The sequence below is a fragment of the Chrysemys picta genome, chromosome 2, assembly GCF_011386835.1.
Source record: "Chrysemys picta bellii isolate R12L10 chromosome 2, ASM1138683v2, whole genome shotgun sequence".
Taxonomy (NCBI): Eukaryota; Metazoa; Chordata; order Testudines; family Emydidae; genus Chrysemys; species Chrysemys picta.
Window position 1 is genome coordinate 16,284,192 of NC_088792.1, and position 20,500 is coordinate 16,304,691.

Below are 20,500 nucleotides of genomic sequence, written 5' to 3' on the forward strand. Positions count from 1 at the left end.
AGTGCCACTGAAAATCAGCTCACGTGCTGCTTCGGCACACTTGCCATAGGTTGCCTACCCCTGCTCTTAGACTACATCTACTCTGCATGCTTCTCTTGGAGGTTTGTAGACTATGTACTCAGACTATGACACCTTAGAACGGGTTGAAGTAGCAGTGTAGATGGTGAGGCATCGCTTAGGTGAGTAGAGTATATACAAATCGCACCTGAGTTCATCCCTACACAGCTCTCTACTCACCCAGGCGGTGCCTTCCCACCTACACTGCTACTTTCAGCCATGTAGTGTCATACTGCCTCCACACTGCTGGAGCCTTTCCCTGTCAGAGGCAAAGACTCTAGCAGGGGGAAGGCAGCTGGGAAATGGGAAATCCACCCCGCTCACCATTGCTAGAGCCTTTTCCCAGCAGAGGGAAAGACTTTGGCAGTGGGGAAAGTCTCTGGCAATCCCCTGCTGCTAGAGCCCTTCTGTGCCACAGTGAAAGACTCCAGCTGTGGAGAAAGGCTCTGGCAGTGGGAAGGAGCTAAAGCCTTAAACACTGCTTCCCCCGCCAAAGCCTTTCACTGACATGTGTAGCTACACTCCGCAGTGTGGACCCAGCTTGTTCTTCAGTGCAACTTGAAGCTACACATGCCCTACACGCAGCCAAAGGTGCAGTAGAGTGTAGATGTAGCCCAACGGTATGTCTACACAGCAGCCTAGGGTTGCCAAGCATCCAGTTTTCGACCAAAACGCCCAGTCGAAAAGGGATCCTGGTGGCTCTGGTCGGCACTGCTGACCAGGCCGTTAAATATCTGGTTGGCGGTGTAGCCGGGGCCCAGGGCTAAGGCAAGCTCCCTGCTTGCCTTAGCTCCACGTGGATCCTGGAAGCAGCCGCCAGGTCCTAGCGGCTCCTAGGCACATGGGCGGCCAGCGACACTCCGCACGCTGCCCCTGCCCCTGCCCCAGTGCTGGCCTCACAGCTCCCATTGACCAGGGAACTGTGGCCAATGGGAGCTGCGGGGGTGGTGCCTGTGGGCAGAGGGCAGTGCGTGGAACCTCCCTGGCCGCCCAAACACCTAGAAGCCACAGGGACCTGATGGCCGCTTCCTGGGAGTCGCAGTAAGCACCGCCGTGACCGCGCACCCCAAACCTCCTTCTGCTCCCCAATCCCTTGTCCCAGCCCGGAGCCCCCTCCTTCACCCCAAACTCCTCATCCCCAGCCCCACCCCAGAGCCCACACCCCCAGCCAGAGCCTGCACCCCCTCCCACATCCTAACCCCCGGCCCCATCCCAGTGAAACTGAGTGAGGGTGGGGGAGAGTGAGAGAGAGTGACAGAGGGAGGGAGGATGGAGTGAGTGGAGGCAGTTGGGGAAGGGGTCGGGCAGGGACGTGGCTTCTGGGAAGGGGCAGGCAGGGGTGTTCAGTTTTGTGCTATTAGAAAGTTGGCAACCCTACAGCAGCCATCGGTGTGTGTTGCAGCTTGTGTACATGTGTTGTAGCTAGCTCACTAAAAATAGCAATGAGGATACTGTGGCACAGGCTTCAGAGTGGGCTGCACAAGCCTCCCTAACCCCCTAGAGTTCATACTAGCTTTGGCAACCCATGCTGAAGCCTGTGCCCCAGCGTCCTCTCTTCTATTTTTAGTGAGTTCGCTAGAGTACAGCTAGCAGGAGTACACCACTCGAGGGGCAGATCCCACCCGTGGCTGTAGTGTAGACATACCCTATGTGAAAAGTAGACCAATTTCAGAATCAACTAACAGCAGTCAAGCAAAAAAGTGTAGCAGAATCTGAATCGGCTCAATCAATATCAAACATCCATCTGCAGCTCCTGGAAAACAGTCACCTTCTTAGAGGATAAAGCTGACGATGCTGAAAATATAAGCCCCCAATTCAATATATGCTTCCTGTGTCTTCCTGAAGTAGTAGGAAAAGCCCAGAATAAGTAACTTTGTTTGTCAATGGATCCCAATCCTCTGTCTACGCAGTATGCTGGTTGTTTATACCTCAGTGACAGCAGCAGTGCACTAATGTGAGACTATATGCCAATGGCAAACCCAGTGGGCCTGACTGTGATCTCACATTTGTAGTTACTATTGACAGCGGAGTTACTCCTGATTTACCCTTGTGCATGTGAGATCAGAATCTGCACTGACTACAGTGACTAGTATGGAACAGTGTTCTGTAAATGTACCACATGCACCGTTAAAGCTGTGATAAAGTTTTGCCCGGGTCCTGTGCTCTGCAGAAATAACACCTTCTGTATTTTCTTACACAGTGCAATTCCGAGCCAGCAGCACTTGCTCAGCACTTGTTTTTGAAAAATGCCATTATTGGTTTGTTACAATGGAGTGGCTAATTGGGTCAGATGGAATGTGCTTGCCGCCTGCTGCCATGAAGGAGTGCTTTACTCTTCCTTAGACTCCCTTAAAGCAGGCAAAAGTAACTTTAACTTACACCTCCCCTTGTGTTTCAGAATGGGCCGAATCCGACACCCTGCTGTGGCTGCTTTGTGCCACCCTGATTTTGCAAAGAGGCTGAAAAGCCAATAGCTTGAGCCGCCTGAGGATTCCTCCTGAATGGGGAGATCCTTACGTAGCATCAAGTTGCTGGAGTGCCTGCTAGGCCATCCCATCCCAGGATGTAGTATCTGGGGCAGGGACTGTGGTCTGAGGAAAGGTGGCATACCTTTGCCCATTCCCGGGGGGTCCTGCACAGTTCCAAAACGGGCCTGATTTTGCTGTCTTCCTAGTTTCTCATCTGTGTAACTACACTGACTCCAATGGTGTAACATAACACCTGATTTACTCTGGTGTCAGAAACAATCCCATTGAGTCCTATGGGAACTGAGCCTGCTAATGCCAGTATTGTACTGAGTCCACCCAGAATACCAAACTGGGGTAAGTTACACTCGTTTTGCACACCCACTGAATACCAAATTGGTCCAGGTGACTCTGCTTTGCTACTTACATTCATTTTCTGATCCATGATTCTCCCCTTACACCTGTGGGTAGATCCTACTATCAGCTGCATGAGGGCAACTCCCATTGAAGTCAGTGGGAGTTTCATAGGTCCCCACTATCTAATTTACATTACTGTTTATGACATCAATAGAGCTGGTTGGAAACCAGAATTTCCATTCCACAGAAAATTCTGACATTTTGAAATGTGTTTTCATTTGGAATCAGAACTAAAAGTCAAAAATTCCCATGAGACAAGGTGGGTGAGGTAATGTCTTTTATTGGACCAGCTTCTGCTGAGACAAGCTTTTGCGCTTACACAGAGCCCTTCATCAGGTCTTGTAACTATCAAAATGTTTTGTTTTGCTAATGTGAAAACAAAATATAATATCATAATATATATTAAAATCATATTTAATATAATAAAAAGGTTGAAACAAAATGAATCTCTAATGTCAAAGCAAAACATTTTAACACTATCAAAATGAAATGAGAATGGAGAACATTTCATCAAAATTGATGCATTCCCACAAACCATTTCAGTTTTGATGAAAAACTGTTCCATCAAAAGAGTTTGGACCAGCTCTAGTCATCAGCTTTGAATCTAAATGTAAAGGGGCACAAGTTAATATAACTTACCTGCTGAGGAAAAATGCCTGGAAAAATAAGTGCAAGCAAATTAGTATGTCCTAGGGGAATAATTTGAACTTCATTGGCAAATATTAAACAACAAAATCTTTACATTTGTTTTCACCTTCACATATGTGTAGGCATTTAGATTTGTTACATCAGTTTCATCAAGACACAGCAGACAGGACGAGAAGACTTGCTGTCAGTCTCTTCATTGATGTGATTAGAGCAGTCACACTGCTAACAAAGGTTTTAGGGTGCTCATTTAGTATAAGATGCCTGGAAATCTATTTCTCCGTAGCACAATGCCTAAGGTCCATGAAACACTGAAGGGCAATTAAAAAAAAAAAAAAAGCCTGGCACCGAAAGAACTGATATCAGGCATAGCTGACTTGACAACATGCATTTGGACAAGTGCTCAGACCATGGACTACATGTCAGTCACGGTCTACTGGGTGCCATTTCCTAGTATCCATATCCCCTCCACCCCCCCAGCAAAATGCTGTCCCAAAATGAGCATTTCTCAGTTTCTCCCTTTGGTAAAGAACACACTGCCACTCAACATTTTTGGTCCAGTTTCAAAATGACTTACTTCCCAGGCCCAGAGATATGTGTGTGTGTGTATGCTTGAGAGAGAGAGTTTGAAATTGTCATGTCTGATAATAAATCCAAAATATCTAAATTGAAAGTAATGGCAACTAAAAGCCAGTCAGATGTTTTGTCATTTTTGGATGTAATAGCACGAGGCATTCTTGATGATGGCAGAAATATTAAGCCTTAACTGACTGAAAAAGTCTGTGGTTATTTCAATCACTCTCTTAAAGCACATTGTATTTCTAGGTGAACTTTAGAAGTACAACAATCTTCCAGAATTGAAACTTACATTGGAGGAGCCCATTTGTTTGAATTGCCCATATTATATTGTGGAGAGATCCCAATTACCAAAAGAAATATAAAGTGTCTAGTGATTAAACATCAGGATGCAATTTAGCAAAAGGTATTAGTTTGAACTCTGAACAATGAACACTTATGAAACACTTTCGCTGCCTATTTAAGCCTTTTGAATTGATAACAGGAGAAATTAACTTTGTCAGTGCATCCCTTTGCCAAGTTCTCCTACTTAGACTAATTTTAAAACTGAACTCTTAGAAGAATGAAACTATTTGATTGTGGACAATGTGCTGCTGGGTGTGGAAAATGATCTTAGACCAACTAAGACTGAGCGATTAGAATTAATGCTCTCTACTTTTCCAGGCCACAGTTCAAACTCTTTAAATGTTCTGGATTAATCTGAGATAGAGCATTGCAAAAGTGTTCTATTTACTTTCCTGAGGGAAGGCATTTGGCAAAGGATCCATATCTTGTGCAGAGACTAGGAAGTTAGTTCAGCTGTGGCTGGGATGATAGGTACCCTCAGGGGTTTTAGATAGGATCTTTTCCAATACCCAAAAACTGAAAAACAATAGGACAGATTCTCAGCTGAACTGACTTCAGCAGAGCTATGACAATTTACATCAGCTGAGGATCTGGCCAGCTTTAACTGCATTGATGTTTAAGGGCCAGATTCTTATACCCTGGCTCATGCTGACTACTCGTGGAGTAAGGTACTGTTTAGTATGAGTAAGTGTATCACAATCTAGCTACAAATATCTGAATTCCCCATTGACTTTCAGGGAAAAAAAATTGTTTAGAGATGATTTGGTGACCAAATTCTGCCCTCCAATACATGCACCTATGTAGTCAATGGGCCAACTTCTGTCCTTAGCTACACTGGTGTAAATCCAGAGTAAGGACTTAATTGACTTCAGCAGAGTTACTCCAAACATACACCAGTACAACAGAACACTATTGGGTGTCCTGTACATATTACCTGAGGGCAAAATTTGACCCACTGACTTTACAGATGAGTATTAATTGTGTGCTACGTAACAAGCCTACATTTGGAGCTCACCAGCATAGCTCAAAGCTGGTATCTGAGCTGCTTCTTCTGCATCGTTTAGTGATATGCTTATCTGTTTCTTTTTATAAACCATGTTCCAGCTAAAGTTGTGCATGATGTCATCTTTTTAAAAACCAAATCGCATAGAATACATGACCAGCAGTTTCTAATTATGAGTAAATTGTTCCTACTTCCTTTGGGACAGATTGTATCTGGCCTTTGCACAGATGAACAATGGGGCGGGGGAGAGTGGTATATAAGAATTGTTGAACTAGATTAGATTAGTGCTCCATCTACTCTGGTTCCCTTCTCACCAAAAGTCCCCAGTATCAGATATTTCAGACGAAGTGTACAAGAAACTCTTCAGTGATAGTTATGGGATATCCTGCCCGTAGGGAAAGTTTCCTCATAGCCCTGAACTATGAGGTATTATATCCCTTCCAAAGCATTTTCTTATTTTTTAATATTTTATTAATATGACTTGGGATATCCTTATTCATTCATTCTGTGTGTGTGTGTGTGTGTGTGTAAAATGCATTTTTAAAATCCTGCTGAACTTGACCTCAAGATACCTTGTGGCAATGAGTTCCACAGATTAATTTTGGGCTGTGTAAAAAGTATTTCCTTTTACCCACTTTGAATTCGCCATCTCTCAATTTCATTTCATGTCCCCATATTCTTGCAGTGAGACACAGAGAGTTGAAGTTCCCAACCTACCTTCCCTAGACCATTCCTTATTTGGTATATTTCCTCCCTCCTTGCTTAGCCCACAGAACAGGCAGGTACAATTACCATCTAGAGGCTCATTAAAGCACTGGGACTACACCTTCTATGCTCCCCCAAAGGCACTGAGACCCTCAGAGGGGGTAGGGAGGAAGCAGATCCATGGAATCACAGTGGGAGTAAACTGCATCACTGAGGGCATAAGCTGCCCCACATAAATGGGTGTGTCAGTGAGCGAGCCTCCCCTCTGTGCTGATGTGCTTCAGGAGGTGGCGTCACACGCTCCAAGGCAGAGCTGTGCCTCAAAGCACCATGGCACCCCCAAGCTTTAACTGTTTGTTTGTGGTGTGGGAGTGAATTTGTTCTCCTGACTGCAAGATGCTAACAGCGCTGTCTTGGGGCAGCCCTTGTGTGTGCAGATGCACTTATTCAAGTGAAAACAACAAGGAGTCTGGTGGCACCTTAAAGACTAACAGATTTATTTGGGCATAAGCTTTCGTGAGTTAAAACCTCACTTCTTCGGATGAGGTTTTAACTCACGAAAGCTTATGCCCAAATAAATCTGTTAGTCTTTAAGGTGCCACCAGACTCCTTGTTGTTTTTGTAGATACAGACTAACACGGCTACCCCCTGATACTTATTCAAGTGAAGTGATGGATTGGGTAGTATATGAGGGAGAAGGAGGAAACCCTTCGATAACACCTGGGCAACTTAAATTTCTACCATTGGTTCCTTTTTTTCCACAATATTTTCCTTGTGGCCCATGCTGAATGAGACAATCAAACTTACTTATGGATACATTCCTTCTCCCAGATCCTCCTTGCTCATTTCCCGGGCAGTGCTTTCCTTTGCAGTTTTCATGTCCTCTCTCTGTGACAGAGCTTTGGTCTCCTTTACTTTATGTGTGTTTACGGTTTAATCCTACACTGATACAAGCCTAAGCCAGAACTTCATCTATTGTTGCTCAATGTACTGTAGATACATTTATCTGTCTGATGAAGGATATGTTCGAATGAACACAATGCACAGTGATTACTCTCTCTGTGCATTACGATTCCCCTGTGGTACGATATAATTGCTGGTTTTAATCTGCTTTTTCATATAATTTGGGAGTAGCAGCCCTGCTTTACTGATGTGATTCTTCAAGTGTGGATGGGATGGTGCTCTTATGTATACATTTAAAACCTACAGCTTCATACCAACCCTCCTTTCCTCTTATCAGTCATACTGATCCGTATCTGTTTGGTGCTGGCCATAGTGAACATCTATTAGTAGGATCTCTGGTTTATGGTTATTTTTTCTCTCCTTTTTTAACCCACATTTTTAAAAAGTGAATTTAGCCTTTCTGAAAGATGCTTGTCTGACAGCTCTCCAGAGTGCAGTCTTCTATTTACTGGACTTCTACAACAGGTACATATAGGAAGCAATGCAAACTTCCTTACACAGCAGCAGAAATGTGCACTGCTTTACTTATCCCCACAGCTAAGAGTTAGATAGATGGTAGTTTGGTTTTCGTTATCATTTAATTCTTGACCTTTCTGATGAGGAAGGGTGCCCAATTACTGGGTGCAAATTGTTGCAAAGGAATGGTGCCAATCATGGTGATTTTATGATATCCATAGCTGTCCACTTGGAACAGGGCAGACATCTCCACTATTTCACATAGCCCTGTAAACAACCATGATATAATACCTATATTTGATCACTGCTGAACTAGGCCAGGTACAATGAAGCCTCCGTGTTCCATTATCGGTGTTTTTAGCCATTCAGTCCCTCCTATTATTACATTTTTCACATTCAAAGGCTGACTATTTGGAGGCCTTGCAGGTTAAAATGATCTGCCAGTCATTAAATCATTAATTACTGCCATGCTGACTTGTGTTCCTCCAGCAAAACAGTGATGTCATGTCAGCCATCCTGCATTAGCTAAAGTTGTGATGTCCTTATTGGCAGTATCCTCTTCTGACAGTAATGACATGACCATTTGACAACTTCCTACAATTATCCAAGTATTCTAATTCTTGACCATCTCAAGGGGTGCGTTGTATTCCTGAAATGCCAGCACAAACCCCATGCTCTATATAAATCCCACTTAATCTCTCAAAATAGGTCTTCAGTTAGACTTAAGTGGTATATAGGCCTGGTGCTGGCCCTTTGCACAGGGTAAATTTCACCCTCAGTGCACAGGACTGGATTAGTACTCTGCAATGTGTTCTGAGTAAAGGGCGGTTTGTAGTTGCCCTGTTCCAGGGGAGTCACAAATCAGTCCCTGTTTCTGCCATGTTCCATTGGGGAAATAAACTGAGCCAACCCCTTTCCTGATCCAGTTTACATGCCTCTCCAGGTCAGCTCAGCAAGTTTGGGCAGGGAGGTTCTGTGCATTGCCCCCTCCCCGAGTGCCGACTTTGCAGCTCCCATTGGCCGGGAAGAACGACCAATGGGAACTGTGAGGGTGGCGCCTGCGAGCGTGAGGGCAGTGCGGGGAGCCACCCTGGCCACCCATGTGCCTAGGGGCTGCAGGGACCTGGCAGCTGCTTCCTGGGACCTGTGGTAAGCGCCGCCTGAAGCCCGCACCCCAACCCCCTGCCCCAGCCTGGAGCCCCTTCCTGCACCCCAAACCCTTCATCCCTGGCCCCACTCCAGAGCCCACACCTTCAGCTGGAGCCTGCACCCCCTCCCGCACTCTGAACCTCTCGGCCCCAGCCCAGAGCCCACTCCAGCACCCCAAACCCCTCATCCCCAGCCCCACCCCAGAGTCCACACTCCCAGCCAGAGCCCTTACACCCCTTCTGCACCCCAAACTCCTGCCCCAGTCCAGTGAAAGTGGGGGTGGGGTACAGCGAGTGATGGAGGGAGGGGGGATGGAGTGAGCAGGGCTGGGGCCTCGGAGAAGGGACGGGGCAGGGATAGTGGTGTTCGGTTTTGTGCCATTAGAAAATTGGCAACTCTACCCTCCATCCCAACCCTACCAGCATGAAAACATGGTGCTAGCCCATGCGGGGCCCTAAGCAGGAATATTTTGGGGTCCCCCCATACCACATAATAAAAAGCAAATAGGAGTCCCCCTTGAGCTGTTCAGGACCATAAGCAATTGTTTAATTTTCTTATGCTTAGCTTTGGCCCTGCATGAAGGTTTTTGTATTGCTTTATGTTTTCACTTTATAAATGAATAAAACAACTCAATTGATAAATATTAACATAACGCATATTGCTGTGGCAACTCAGCACTTGACACAAAAAATTAAAAACAAATTACATAAACCACCCACAGTGGGGAGCTTTACTGGAGAGAAATCTACTGCTGCTCATGCCAGAAGAACAGATTGTCTAGAATCAAAACAAAACCAAAAACAGTCCCACGTTGAACAAAATAAAATAAATACACCTGGGTCTCTCTTTGGAACCGATGATGAAGCTTTGATGACCCTGCAATGTGTACTGGAAATGGGGGAGATCATGCCAAATGAGAATGGGTCTACCAGGGCCGGCATCAGTTACTTACAATACTTGAAGCTCACATCATCCCCTGATACTCAGAATGGGATTGCCAGCGATCCCCAGATTCATGGGACAGGCTGTTTTTTCCACAGGTCTTCCCCTCAAGTGTAGCTTTCAGGACAAATCAAAAAGTGCGTTGTAATGATGTTCCATCTGATGCAGTATCACACCACAATGGAATTTTGTCCCTATGGGACAGCTTTGGCACTACACAATAACATCATCACTAGTAACTGACATCATGTCATCACATGTCATTGTGAATGTTGTGGACAGGAGGGGGTTGGGAAGAGTCCCTAGATCTTGATGCCAGCCCCGGCAGTTAGTAAATAGTGAAAAGTTTTTGATTGACTTTACCTTCGCTATGCAAGGTAATAATTACTTGACGATTCTAATGTTCTTCAGATCAACGGAGTCACACCGTTTATTCTCAGACACGTCACAATTTCTCATGTCTACGGGTGCATAACCTTTAATGTACAAATGAACTTGAGACGTCACCCAGATTACACTAAACTTTCAACATGAAACAATTGTTTCTGTTGTTCTAGTGTTATAACCAATACTCTGCCATTAAGATTACTTGGTGCTAAGTCGCATGCACATTGCATTAAAAAACCTTTTATGGCTGAGTGCCTTACTTGTGTACAGTGTGCTTTGCATATTAGCCGCTCCCCTGTGTATTTTACAGTTTCTAGAGATATACTTTTAGGCATGTAACTTTCTGACTGAGACAAAACTGTAACCCAATGATTAGGGAGTGCTCTTTGGCCTTTGTGTACTGGTGCTGAGCTGTGCCTGGCAATTTTATGTAGTATATACTTAAGCACAGGGTACAGACTTGGTCATGCATAATTTAATTTATTAAAGTTAAAATATACATTAGACCTCATGCCCTCTGAAGCAGGAAACCAGTAATTTAATTTAAAATTAATTTGCTATGAAAGCAGAAAGACATTTGAAAGGACCGATACAAACTTGACATTCTGAGAACATTTGTATGAAAAGCAATTTACTTAACCAACCACTCTCCTTTTCTCCAGTGTTATTTCAGATAGTTATAGTTTTAATAAGAGATTTTTTTTCCCCCCTCACACCTCTTCTGCTGCCTTCTCCAGTGAGGTAGCTGTAGACTCAAGGAAGGTGGGGTATGACTTGTGGGGAGGGAGGGGACAGAGAAACTTGTTTAAAACATTATTGTTAAAATCCAGTTACACTTGTAATTTTTTTCTCAGCATGAAAGTCCCTCTTTAAGTATTTCAGCATAAGTCTTTGAAATCATCTTGAGCTTTATTAATATTTTAGTAGCAGCAGCAGTAATGACATAAAATATGGTAATACTTTGTTAAGCTATTGGAGTTACAGGCTAGATTCTCAGCTGGTGTAAATCAGTGGAGCTATGCTGATTTATACATATCTAGCCTTACAAATGTAGGGTCCAATCCTACAAACGCAATCAGGCATAATTCTTAGTACTCTGAGTAATATAGAATTCAGCAATAGTAATCATCACACCTGCTAATAAGTGTCAGAATTTAAGGGCACTACTTGTAGTAGTAAGAACTATGCCAAGTAGTAACCATTGGCAGAATATGGCATTGGGTTTCATTTAGAATTGGGGCTCTGATTAAGCAGTCCATCCCTGTTCAGCAAAGCATCTGAGCGTGTGTGTAACATTAAGCATTTGGTTTTACTGGGCTCCAGAATGTACTTAAATGCTTTGCTGAATAGGGGTAGACTTAGTTCATGAATTGGGGCCTATGTAGAAACAACGAGAATGGAAAGCTGGCCATAATGCGAGAAGGTTATGCTTCCCCATCATCTGCTTTAAGATTGTTTTATCTTTTTCGATGTTCTGTGGGTTTCCTTCCTCTTAAATTTGTATCTTTCCTTCTTTTCATGTGGTTTTCTTTCGACCATTAAGTACAGATGTGTACGGTACTATAGGATGTTGCAGGCTTACCTACCTCCGGTGCTTATGCTAAGGCTGTCTAGCATTTTTGTCAGTAAAACTTTTGTCGGTCAAGGGTGTGAAAAAACACACCCCTGACCAACATAAGTTTCACCGCAAAAGTGCCGGTGTGGACAGCGCTATGCCAACATAGCTACTGCTGCTTGTTGGGGGTGTTTTAATTATGCCGACAGGAGAGCTCTCCCCCATCTGCATAGAGCGGTCACATGGGAGACCTTACAGCATCACAGCTGCAGCGGTACAGCGGTGCCCCTTTAAGGTCTGTAGTGTAGACATAGCCTAAGTACCGCTGCCTGATTTTGTGACTGCAGATTGCATCTCTCGATTATTTGGCTGAACTGAAATCACCTCTTTGTGTTGTTTTCGGTCACTGGAGACCAATTCTCTCACAAAAAATAGAGATGAAAATGGACAAGATTGCAGGACGATTCCTCCCTCTAACAACAATGCCTGAGAAGAAGGCTACTCCCACTTTTTTTTTTTACAGCAAAGCATCTTAACATATACAGTTGCTAAGCCTGAAAAGTTACAGCATAAGCATGTGTAATCTTGTTGCTTGCCATTTTGCCTTAAAGAGTCATCCCTCAGTAAGTATAGTTCTAGCTGAGGAGTTCTGCTTAAGAAATAAACGCATGCTGCCAAAGAACAAGAAAATAAACATATCTAGGATTATCTCCAGCAGGAAAAACAGCTGCAACTAAAGGGGCAGCAATGCAAAAGCCCAGGAGTCCGGAGTCAGACCTCTGAGATTTGTGAAGAGTTAAGTGAGTTGTACGTGGATAAGCAATTGAAGGCTGAGCTGTCACCAGCACCACCACCACCACCACTACTACTAGGGCAAAAAGAGGTAACAGAAACAACTTTCCTACCTGATATTGCATGCAATCAGTAGACCAAGATAATAGTGCATGCGATAGAGGTTAAGGTGGGTTTATTTGGATTGAAAAAACAAAGAACCTCTCCAATGGCAAGGAAGAAATAATAGGTAGCAGCTTTGGTAGCCTTTATAAAGGAGCAGAGGTTCTTTATAAAAACACCGAAGAACTTGGAAAATGCATTAAAAATAAAAATATTTGCAACTGGTATCCAAGTGGTATCAAGAAATGCAACCATAGAAGAAACTGTAATGTTACCGTCTGTGGCTTTAGGATCTGAGGTGCATGTTATTCCCTTCTGAAAAGTGACTATGTAAACAAAGAGCTGTTTCTTGGATGCAGTCAGAGCCATGTCTGCTGATTTCATTGGATTAAAATAAGTTTTTGTTCCTTTTTAGCACTGCAGAGCCAACACACAGCTATGAGAATTTAAGCACCTAGTGCACAAATAATAAATAAATAGTAATCCCTGGTGTAATTCAGTTGGTGTCAGCTAAAGTATGGATTTCCAACTGCCTCTCAGACTTCTCTGGGAGGTATGCATATTATTTCATGAGTTTGGTAGAATTACTGTGGTATTGCACAAAGTTTGACAGTCAATAACAGAACAAAAATACTGACAAATTGTTTCACTACACTAGGTGACACCAGTGCTTTAAAGTCCAATTATGCTGCTTACCTATTTGCTTTTTTCCCAAAAGAATTTAACATCTGATAGATAAATCTGTAGACAGAGATTGGTGTTGTGTTCTGTTTGAAATCTGGAATTCCACGTTTTGAGATGTATTATTTTTGTAGTTCTCATGTTGTTTGAAGGTAGGGACCACTAGAGTTCCGTGGGAACTGAACTGGAGGAAGGGAAAGAAGGTTGTTCAAAGAGGCACAATTTTAAGGTCCATGCATGCAAAAATGACTATTCCCCACCCCCAACATAAAATACTTAGAGTCTGAACCCTGCAAAGGTCACAGGGAGGGATTTCTGTGGTATTCCAGGAGGCATGGAACATTCACTGAGCCAGTTCATCCTTTCTATACACATTGATTCTTACTTGTAATACTGTGACTAGAAAATTCACTAGCCATAAAAACATTTAAATTAGAGATATTTACACTGGTTTAGTTAGAATAATTCTCAGTTTTTCATTTGAACCCTTGTCCCCAGATTAAAAGGGCCCTGAATTTAAAAAGAGGGAGACTCAGAAACAATTGATATTCCAGCCTCAGGAAAAAATACATTCTAAAGGATGTAAGATCACAAGCTAATAAGATCTAGAGATACCATTGGCTGAAGATGTAAGTCCATCTCTGGAATTGTTTGGTGTAAGGAGTGAAGCCTTCTGCATGTCACCTAATAGTGAGGAGAACCTAATTTCAGGTTTACATTGTTAGTCTGTTGTTTTTTCTGCCCCCCCCTTCCTAAACTGTAAATTTTAATTTCTCTACAGAGAGAGAAACTTGCACTAAAGCAGGAAATTGGAAAATTATGTCCTTTGTTAATTTTGGAATGAAATGCTATGATTCTACAGGAATATTCTAGCTGTGATATATTCAACAACATGGTGATAAAACAATAATCCCCATTTCCTCCCTCACCTTTAAATGGGTCCCAGAATACAAATGCCATCTTCATCTAGTAAAATACAACTGTTTCTATTTGTGGCTGCCCAAAAAGAGGTGGCGAAACGTGGCAGTATTCCATGGAACACTGGAAACCAAACGGAAGTTCACATCAGGCTGTGAATTCCAGCATTAAAGAGTAAAGCCCAAAGGATGCTATTTTTGAAGGTCGGAGTCTGCATGGACATTAAATGCCTAGAGTCCTACTCTTCACAAATAATCTCTGTGAGGTCTCATAGGGCAAATAAGGACAAGTTGATCTATTTGATAAATGTCCTAGGAACTTGTGAGTAGCCATATAAAGTAAATAATTGTTAGGAAGTCTCTTAACAGATTTGTTAGGCCCAAGAGAGAGGATTTTCAGTGATTCATTCAGTAAGAGGAAGTCATAAGAAGCATTGAATGTGTTGGGAATAAAACAATGTTGATGTCAGTAAAGAATAAATTATATGATTAAAAATTCATCTCATATGAACTGTCAGAGGCATTTGAGAAATAGAATCATTGATGTTGGAGATGGAAAAGACCTGTTAGGATGATCCAATTCATCTTCCCTATTGAATATTGTCCCATCTATCTTTAAATGTCTCAAGCAACTGGGATTTCACCATTTCCCAAAGAAGACTATTCCCCAGCCTAATAGATCTCATTGGCAGGAATGTTTTCCTGATAACTAGCCTAAATTTTGCCTTTCTGAATTTCATCTCATTATTCATTTCTACTATCATAAATCATTCCTATTCTTTCATGAATTAATACTTTTTAAATTTTAGAATACTCTTATAATCTCTCCCCCCCCATTTAGTCTACACTTAACTAAGCTACACATATTAATCCTCTTGTTTAATCATTCCTCCAACCAAGCCCTCCATCCCACTAGTCATTTTTCTTGTTTTTCTTTCAACTCCTTATTTATCTAATTTTGGTGTTGAGATACGCAGAACTAACACAGTACTCCAGGTATAGGAACCCAACATCTGCATAGAGAATAAATATTACCTCTGATGTTAAGACATGATGCTCTGTGTATGCAGTCCAAAACCACATAGGTCTTCTGCATTGCTATATCCCGCTGTAAATTCATGTCTAATTCGCTTTCCGCTGTTACTGCAGGTGTGTCTTGGAGTCACAGGGGTCCATGTTTCTCCTTTCCACTGAATGTCTGTGCTTCAGTTATCTTTTCCCTGGATGTACTGGTTTGTACTTTTCCAAGACCAGCCCTCATTTTCCATCAATGTTTCTAATCTCTCTTCCTCTGTCCTTGCTGCAGGTCACCACTCCTCCCAGTTTAATATAATCTAGTAATTTTACTGTTCAGTCCCTCTTCTACATCATTCACAAAGATAAGACTGGACCTAACACTGATCCCTGGAGTAAACCACTATATACCTCCTCTTTCCTAGTTGCCGTTTGTCACTATCTTATGTTTATGGTCCTTCAGATATCTGTCAATTAATTTGACAGTGGTTGAATTCAAGGTAATTAGAATTAATGTTAAGAGTAGACTTTCGTGTGACACTGAATCAGATGTTTTACTAAGATTCATGTGTTGTATCTGCCATTTTCCTGCCATCCCCTAATTTTGTGAAATAAGACGGGGATTTCAGGATACCCATCAACTTTCAATGGGAGTTGGGCATCCTGACACCCTGGAAGAACTTGCATTTTGGCACCCCAGCCGCTGCTGCCTCCCTGGGCTACCCACCCACCACCCCTGATTCCTGCTGCCTGCCCCAGCCCCCACCCCCCCACCCCAGGTCATCTCTCCCTGTTCCCTGGGCCCACTGCCTCCCGGGCTCCCCCTCAAATTGCCCTGAGCTTCCTTCCGTGGCCTCCCACCCCAGACTTGCCCCATTCCTTGTCTCTTGACTATGGTGCCCCTTGACCACAGTGCCCTGAGCAGTTGCCTTAGCTGACGCAGGCTCATGAGACTCTGGCTGCAGGGCTGTAAAACTGCTGTGTAGTTGTTTGGGCTCTGGCAGGAGCCTGGACTCTAGGATCCTCCCCGCTCATGGGATCCCAGAGCTCAGGCTCGAGCCCGAGAGCCTGAACATCTACACAGCCATTTTTAGCCCCACAGCCCAAGTCCTGCCAGCCAAAGTCAACTGACCCACGGCCGTGCCACAGGTCTTTTATTCCAATGTAGATATATCTCTAGTGGCCTTTAGGGGAGACCTTACACCAGTGGAAGATCTGGCATAGCAGAGTTCTGTTCTGGCAAATCTCCTCCATTCATGCCCTGCCCCTGACATGCCCTCTCTTTCTCCTTATGCCAGGGCAGCTGGCATAGGAGGTGACAGCTATCCCAGCGGTATGCCAGTAAAGAGAATTCCCCTGCCCAAAGCCATTTTACCATGCTGTGGTGCACAGTGGCCTTGATGGTCTAGAGAATCCACCCTTAAGCCTTTATAAATCTATCTACAGTCCATAGTTCCATTATCCCCTAGGAGTTTACTGATTTTGTTCTCTTAATATTTATTCCATTACTTTAATAAAGATCTACAAACAAAGACTTAATGAATAGCAATTGCCGGGATCATTCTCCTTTCCTTTCTTCAAAGTGCAGGACTATATTTGCTGGTGTGTAGTCTTCTGGTCTCTTCCCACTTTTCCATGAATGTTCAGTAATGATTGTCAGTGGTATGTTAATTTTGTCAATTCCCTTTGTCCCCTAGAATGTATATTGTCTGAACCTGCAGATTCATGTATATTCAGATGTTCTCAGTTTGTCTTTACTTGCACTTTAACATATATTATTTTTACATGATCTTCCTCACTTCTTACTAGGCCAGACTTTTGTTATTTTTCATGTTGAACATAGATTTTGAAAAGGAGATAATTATCTTCATCATATTTGAGTTGTCATTAATGACATCTCCTTCATCAAATGTTACTTTGTCTCTAGAAAATATCTTTCCCACCTTATTCCTTTTAGCTAGACGAGTCAGAATTTTTCATCAAAATGATTTTTTGATGAAAAATACCATTTTGGCAATATTGAAATGTTTAGAAAAGCATGTTGATTTTTGGGTCCTGGTACCAAACTGAGTCTGTTCTCGCCATCTGACACTTTCTCTCTACTGATAGGAAGTACATCCAAAATGGTTTCTCTTCTAGTTGGAGTTTCTACTTTTTTTTTATCATAAAGTTGTCTTGTAGTGTATGTAACTTAGGAAGCGTTTTAACAATCCATGTTTGGCTGTGTTTATAACCCAACTGGTAAATGGCCAAATAAAATCCCTCGTGAATGGGTATCCACTGGTTCTGACTGCGCTGAAAGTTGGCCCAGCTTTTTTTTCATTCTTGTTCTCATCTAGTCTTGGTAGTCTCTAGACAGTGAGCCACTCTCATATTTTCATTCTGAATAGGGATTTTTAGAAGCTTTGCCCAATTAAGTCTGTGATTAACTTTATTTTTGCCCTCTCTCTTGAAATGATATTTTTCTGCTTTTTAATTATTTGTAACCCTTTTTCACAGAGAATTCAGAGAATTGTAAACCCTGTCCAAGACCTCTGGGTTGTTGTAATGAATTGCAGATGAATAGGTTTCGTCCCACTTTGTAAGCATTTCTGGAGTGATCAATTTGGTCCACTTTAATATAACTTTAGCTTCTGCTTTAATGTGGCTGTAGATTTTACATGGACTGTGTACATTGGAAAGCAGAAGGCTCATTTTCACATTAATAATAAGTATTAAAGTTTTAGTTGTTCTTTAACTGCATCATCATCCTCATTAAAAATATTTTGCATACACATGCCACCTTTCACCTGAGTATCTCAAAGTATTTTACAAGCATGGGTAAGTATTATTATCTCATCTTGTGGATGGACGTAATAGTATTACAAACTGAGGCTCAAATAAATTCAATGGTTTATTAGAAATTACAGAGTGAGTCACTGAATGAATAACCTATGCCTCCTGACAGTTATTGTTTTGTATTATTGTATTGCCTAGTAGACCCTAGCCAGCATTGGAGCTCCACTGTGACAGGCACTATTACAACACATCATATGACACACTCTGCCCTTAAGAGTTTATAATCTAAACAGACAAGACAGGCGATGCTTCAGGAAAAGGGATTAATATACCCATTTTACAGATGAGGAACTGATATGTAGAGAGAGGCAGTGTCATCTTGGGCAAGTTTCTGAAAGTCCCAGACCCAGGAATGAAACCAGATCTTCTAATCAAGTACCTTCACCACTAGACCACATTTCCTCATAATAGGGTCGCATGCTCTGTTCCAGTGCATGAGGTCTGAGGAAAGGACATATGCCACAAAAAAATTGCTAGGGGTTCTCCCATGCTACATCTCAAGATATGATTATGTTACAAAAGAGAGCTTTATTTTAATGAATAGGTAAAGTTTTAAAATAATACCTCTCAAGTTTTATCTTATGAATAATTTTGTTGTAGATAACATGGTGATGGGCTGACAATAAACACACAGAGGAACAGGTAGAATTATTATCACAGATGATGGACGCTATATACAATGCATGGCAGTTTTTTCCTTTGTTATAATTCTTTGCTGAGATATTGTTCAGCTGAATTCAAAACACAGCAGCTTCCTTAAGGGAAAATTGATCAATTTGTTTTCCTCATCTTTGCCCCTGTTGCCCACAAGCTTGATGAAATCAGTCTCTCTGAAGGCAGCACAGTGGATTTGGGAAATTCTGCAGAGCTACTGGAACAGATCCCCGAGCTGGCTGATGATTTAATGGAACCTGAGAACTGTTTTCCAGAAGGTAAGGACCTGCTTACTTCACTGTGATTGTAAAGTGTAAAACATGTCTCCACATTAACACCAAGGTGTTCTGGCTACTTGCATTAGTATTTCACTGATGTACTTCATTTCACAGATACTGTTATGCTCCACACACATACGCAATAGGCAGCAGTTACTTGTTAACATTTGTCTGTGAATTTCTAAAGCCTGATAAGACTGGAAGCCTAAATTGCTGCATAGCTTTTAGCTTGATAGGCTTTTTGCATCATACTTTGTGCTGTGCAGCTTATTTTATGAAGTTGTTTTGACCTGGCTTTGTATCTTCAAAGACGTGTGTGTGCTCAGAATTGGTACAGAACTAATCTGAGCTCACTGGAAGGTAATGGGTTAGTAGATACCACCTAGAAAGTTCATGATTCCCAGGGATTGATTTGTATTTATTTTCCTGGCTGCTCCTTACTGTTGTTTGAAAGTAACTAAAATGTATTGTAAAAGACATTAAGATTAGCATGCTCACTAACTTTGATCTGACAGATGGTATGATACAAACAGGGCATTCAAGTAAATTATATTAGATAGTACCCTAATGCTTTTATGTATCCATCTTTAATATCAAAATATGCCAGCATTTTACCAATTTAAACTCCACCCATCACTGAAATGCAGGGATAAAGCACAACAACTGTATTGAGAGCCCTTAGCTTTAGCTAAATCCTTGAGGGAAATGTCTCTCAAATGCGGTTTCTTCTCAAAGTGAGTTTCTATTCCAATTGATTTTTCAATTAGATTCCACAGTTCCATTAGTTCTTTGTGGGGGAAAGACAGTTAGGTGAATTTTAGTTAATCAATGAGTTATATTCCCTTGAAAATTCAAGGAGTATTATACTCCGAAACAGGGCAGCTCAGATGGGATCAGACAGGGATAATTCCCAGGATATTTGAGAGCATGTGAAATCAGCAAAAATGTGTGTCTGAGTGTGAGAGAGATGATTGAATGAGGTAAGGGAGCCCTGCAGGGCTTACAAACGTCTCTAGGACCTAAATATTTTCTTGGCAGCTCTGCTTAAAAGCAATAGTCAAAGAGTAATGCAGTTAAGTGAAGATAGCATGTACTATGCTGCAGCTATTCCAGTCAATACAATAGATTAGATGTGGTGTTTCCATTCTCTCATAATAGACTTCTTATTGCAGTGAGTGAGCAGTGAGCCCTATTGCTTACTGTAAAGTTGCAATTATAATGGCACACAAAAATCCTACATTAAAAGAACATTATTACAGTTGCAAAATCAAGCACTCAAAAGTTAGGGGTGCCAAAATTAAGGTTCATGGTACAGTCTTTAATTAGAAGCTAATTCATGGCCATGAAAAACGCGCCATGGACCGTGAAATCTGGTCTCCCTCCATGAAGACTGGTCTTTTGTATGCTTTTACCCTATACTGTGCAGATTTCAAAGGGGGGGAACAGCATTTCTCAAATTGGGGATTCTGACCCAAAAGAGAATTGCAGAGGGGTCAGAAGGTTATTTTAGCAGGGTCATGGTATTGCCACCCTTACTTCTGTGCTGCCTTCAGAACTGG

At 42.3% G+C, this 20,500-nt stretch overlaps 1 protein-coding gene across 6 annotated transcripts in view; it reads left to right on the forward strand.

The window, feature by feature from the left end:
• LOC101946771 (sodium channel protein type 5 subunit alpha-like) overlaps positions 1–20,500 on the forward strand; it is a 323,447-nt gene that overhangs the window by 216,204 nt on the left and 86,743 nt on the right. For 5 of the 6 annotated variants that reach the window (XM_065582695.1, XM_065582701.1, XM_065582697.1 and 2 more), the window contains 2 exons: positions 12,381–12,548; positions 18,821–18,941. In XM_065582695.1, the coding sequence (XP_065438767.1) occupies positions 12,381–12,548; positions 18,821–18,941 (289 nt within the window). The remainder of the gene's footprint in view (positions 1–12,380; positions 12,549–18,820; positions 18,942–20,500) is intronic. The other variant, XM_065582696.1, reaches the window with a different exon arrangement.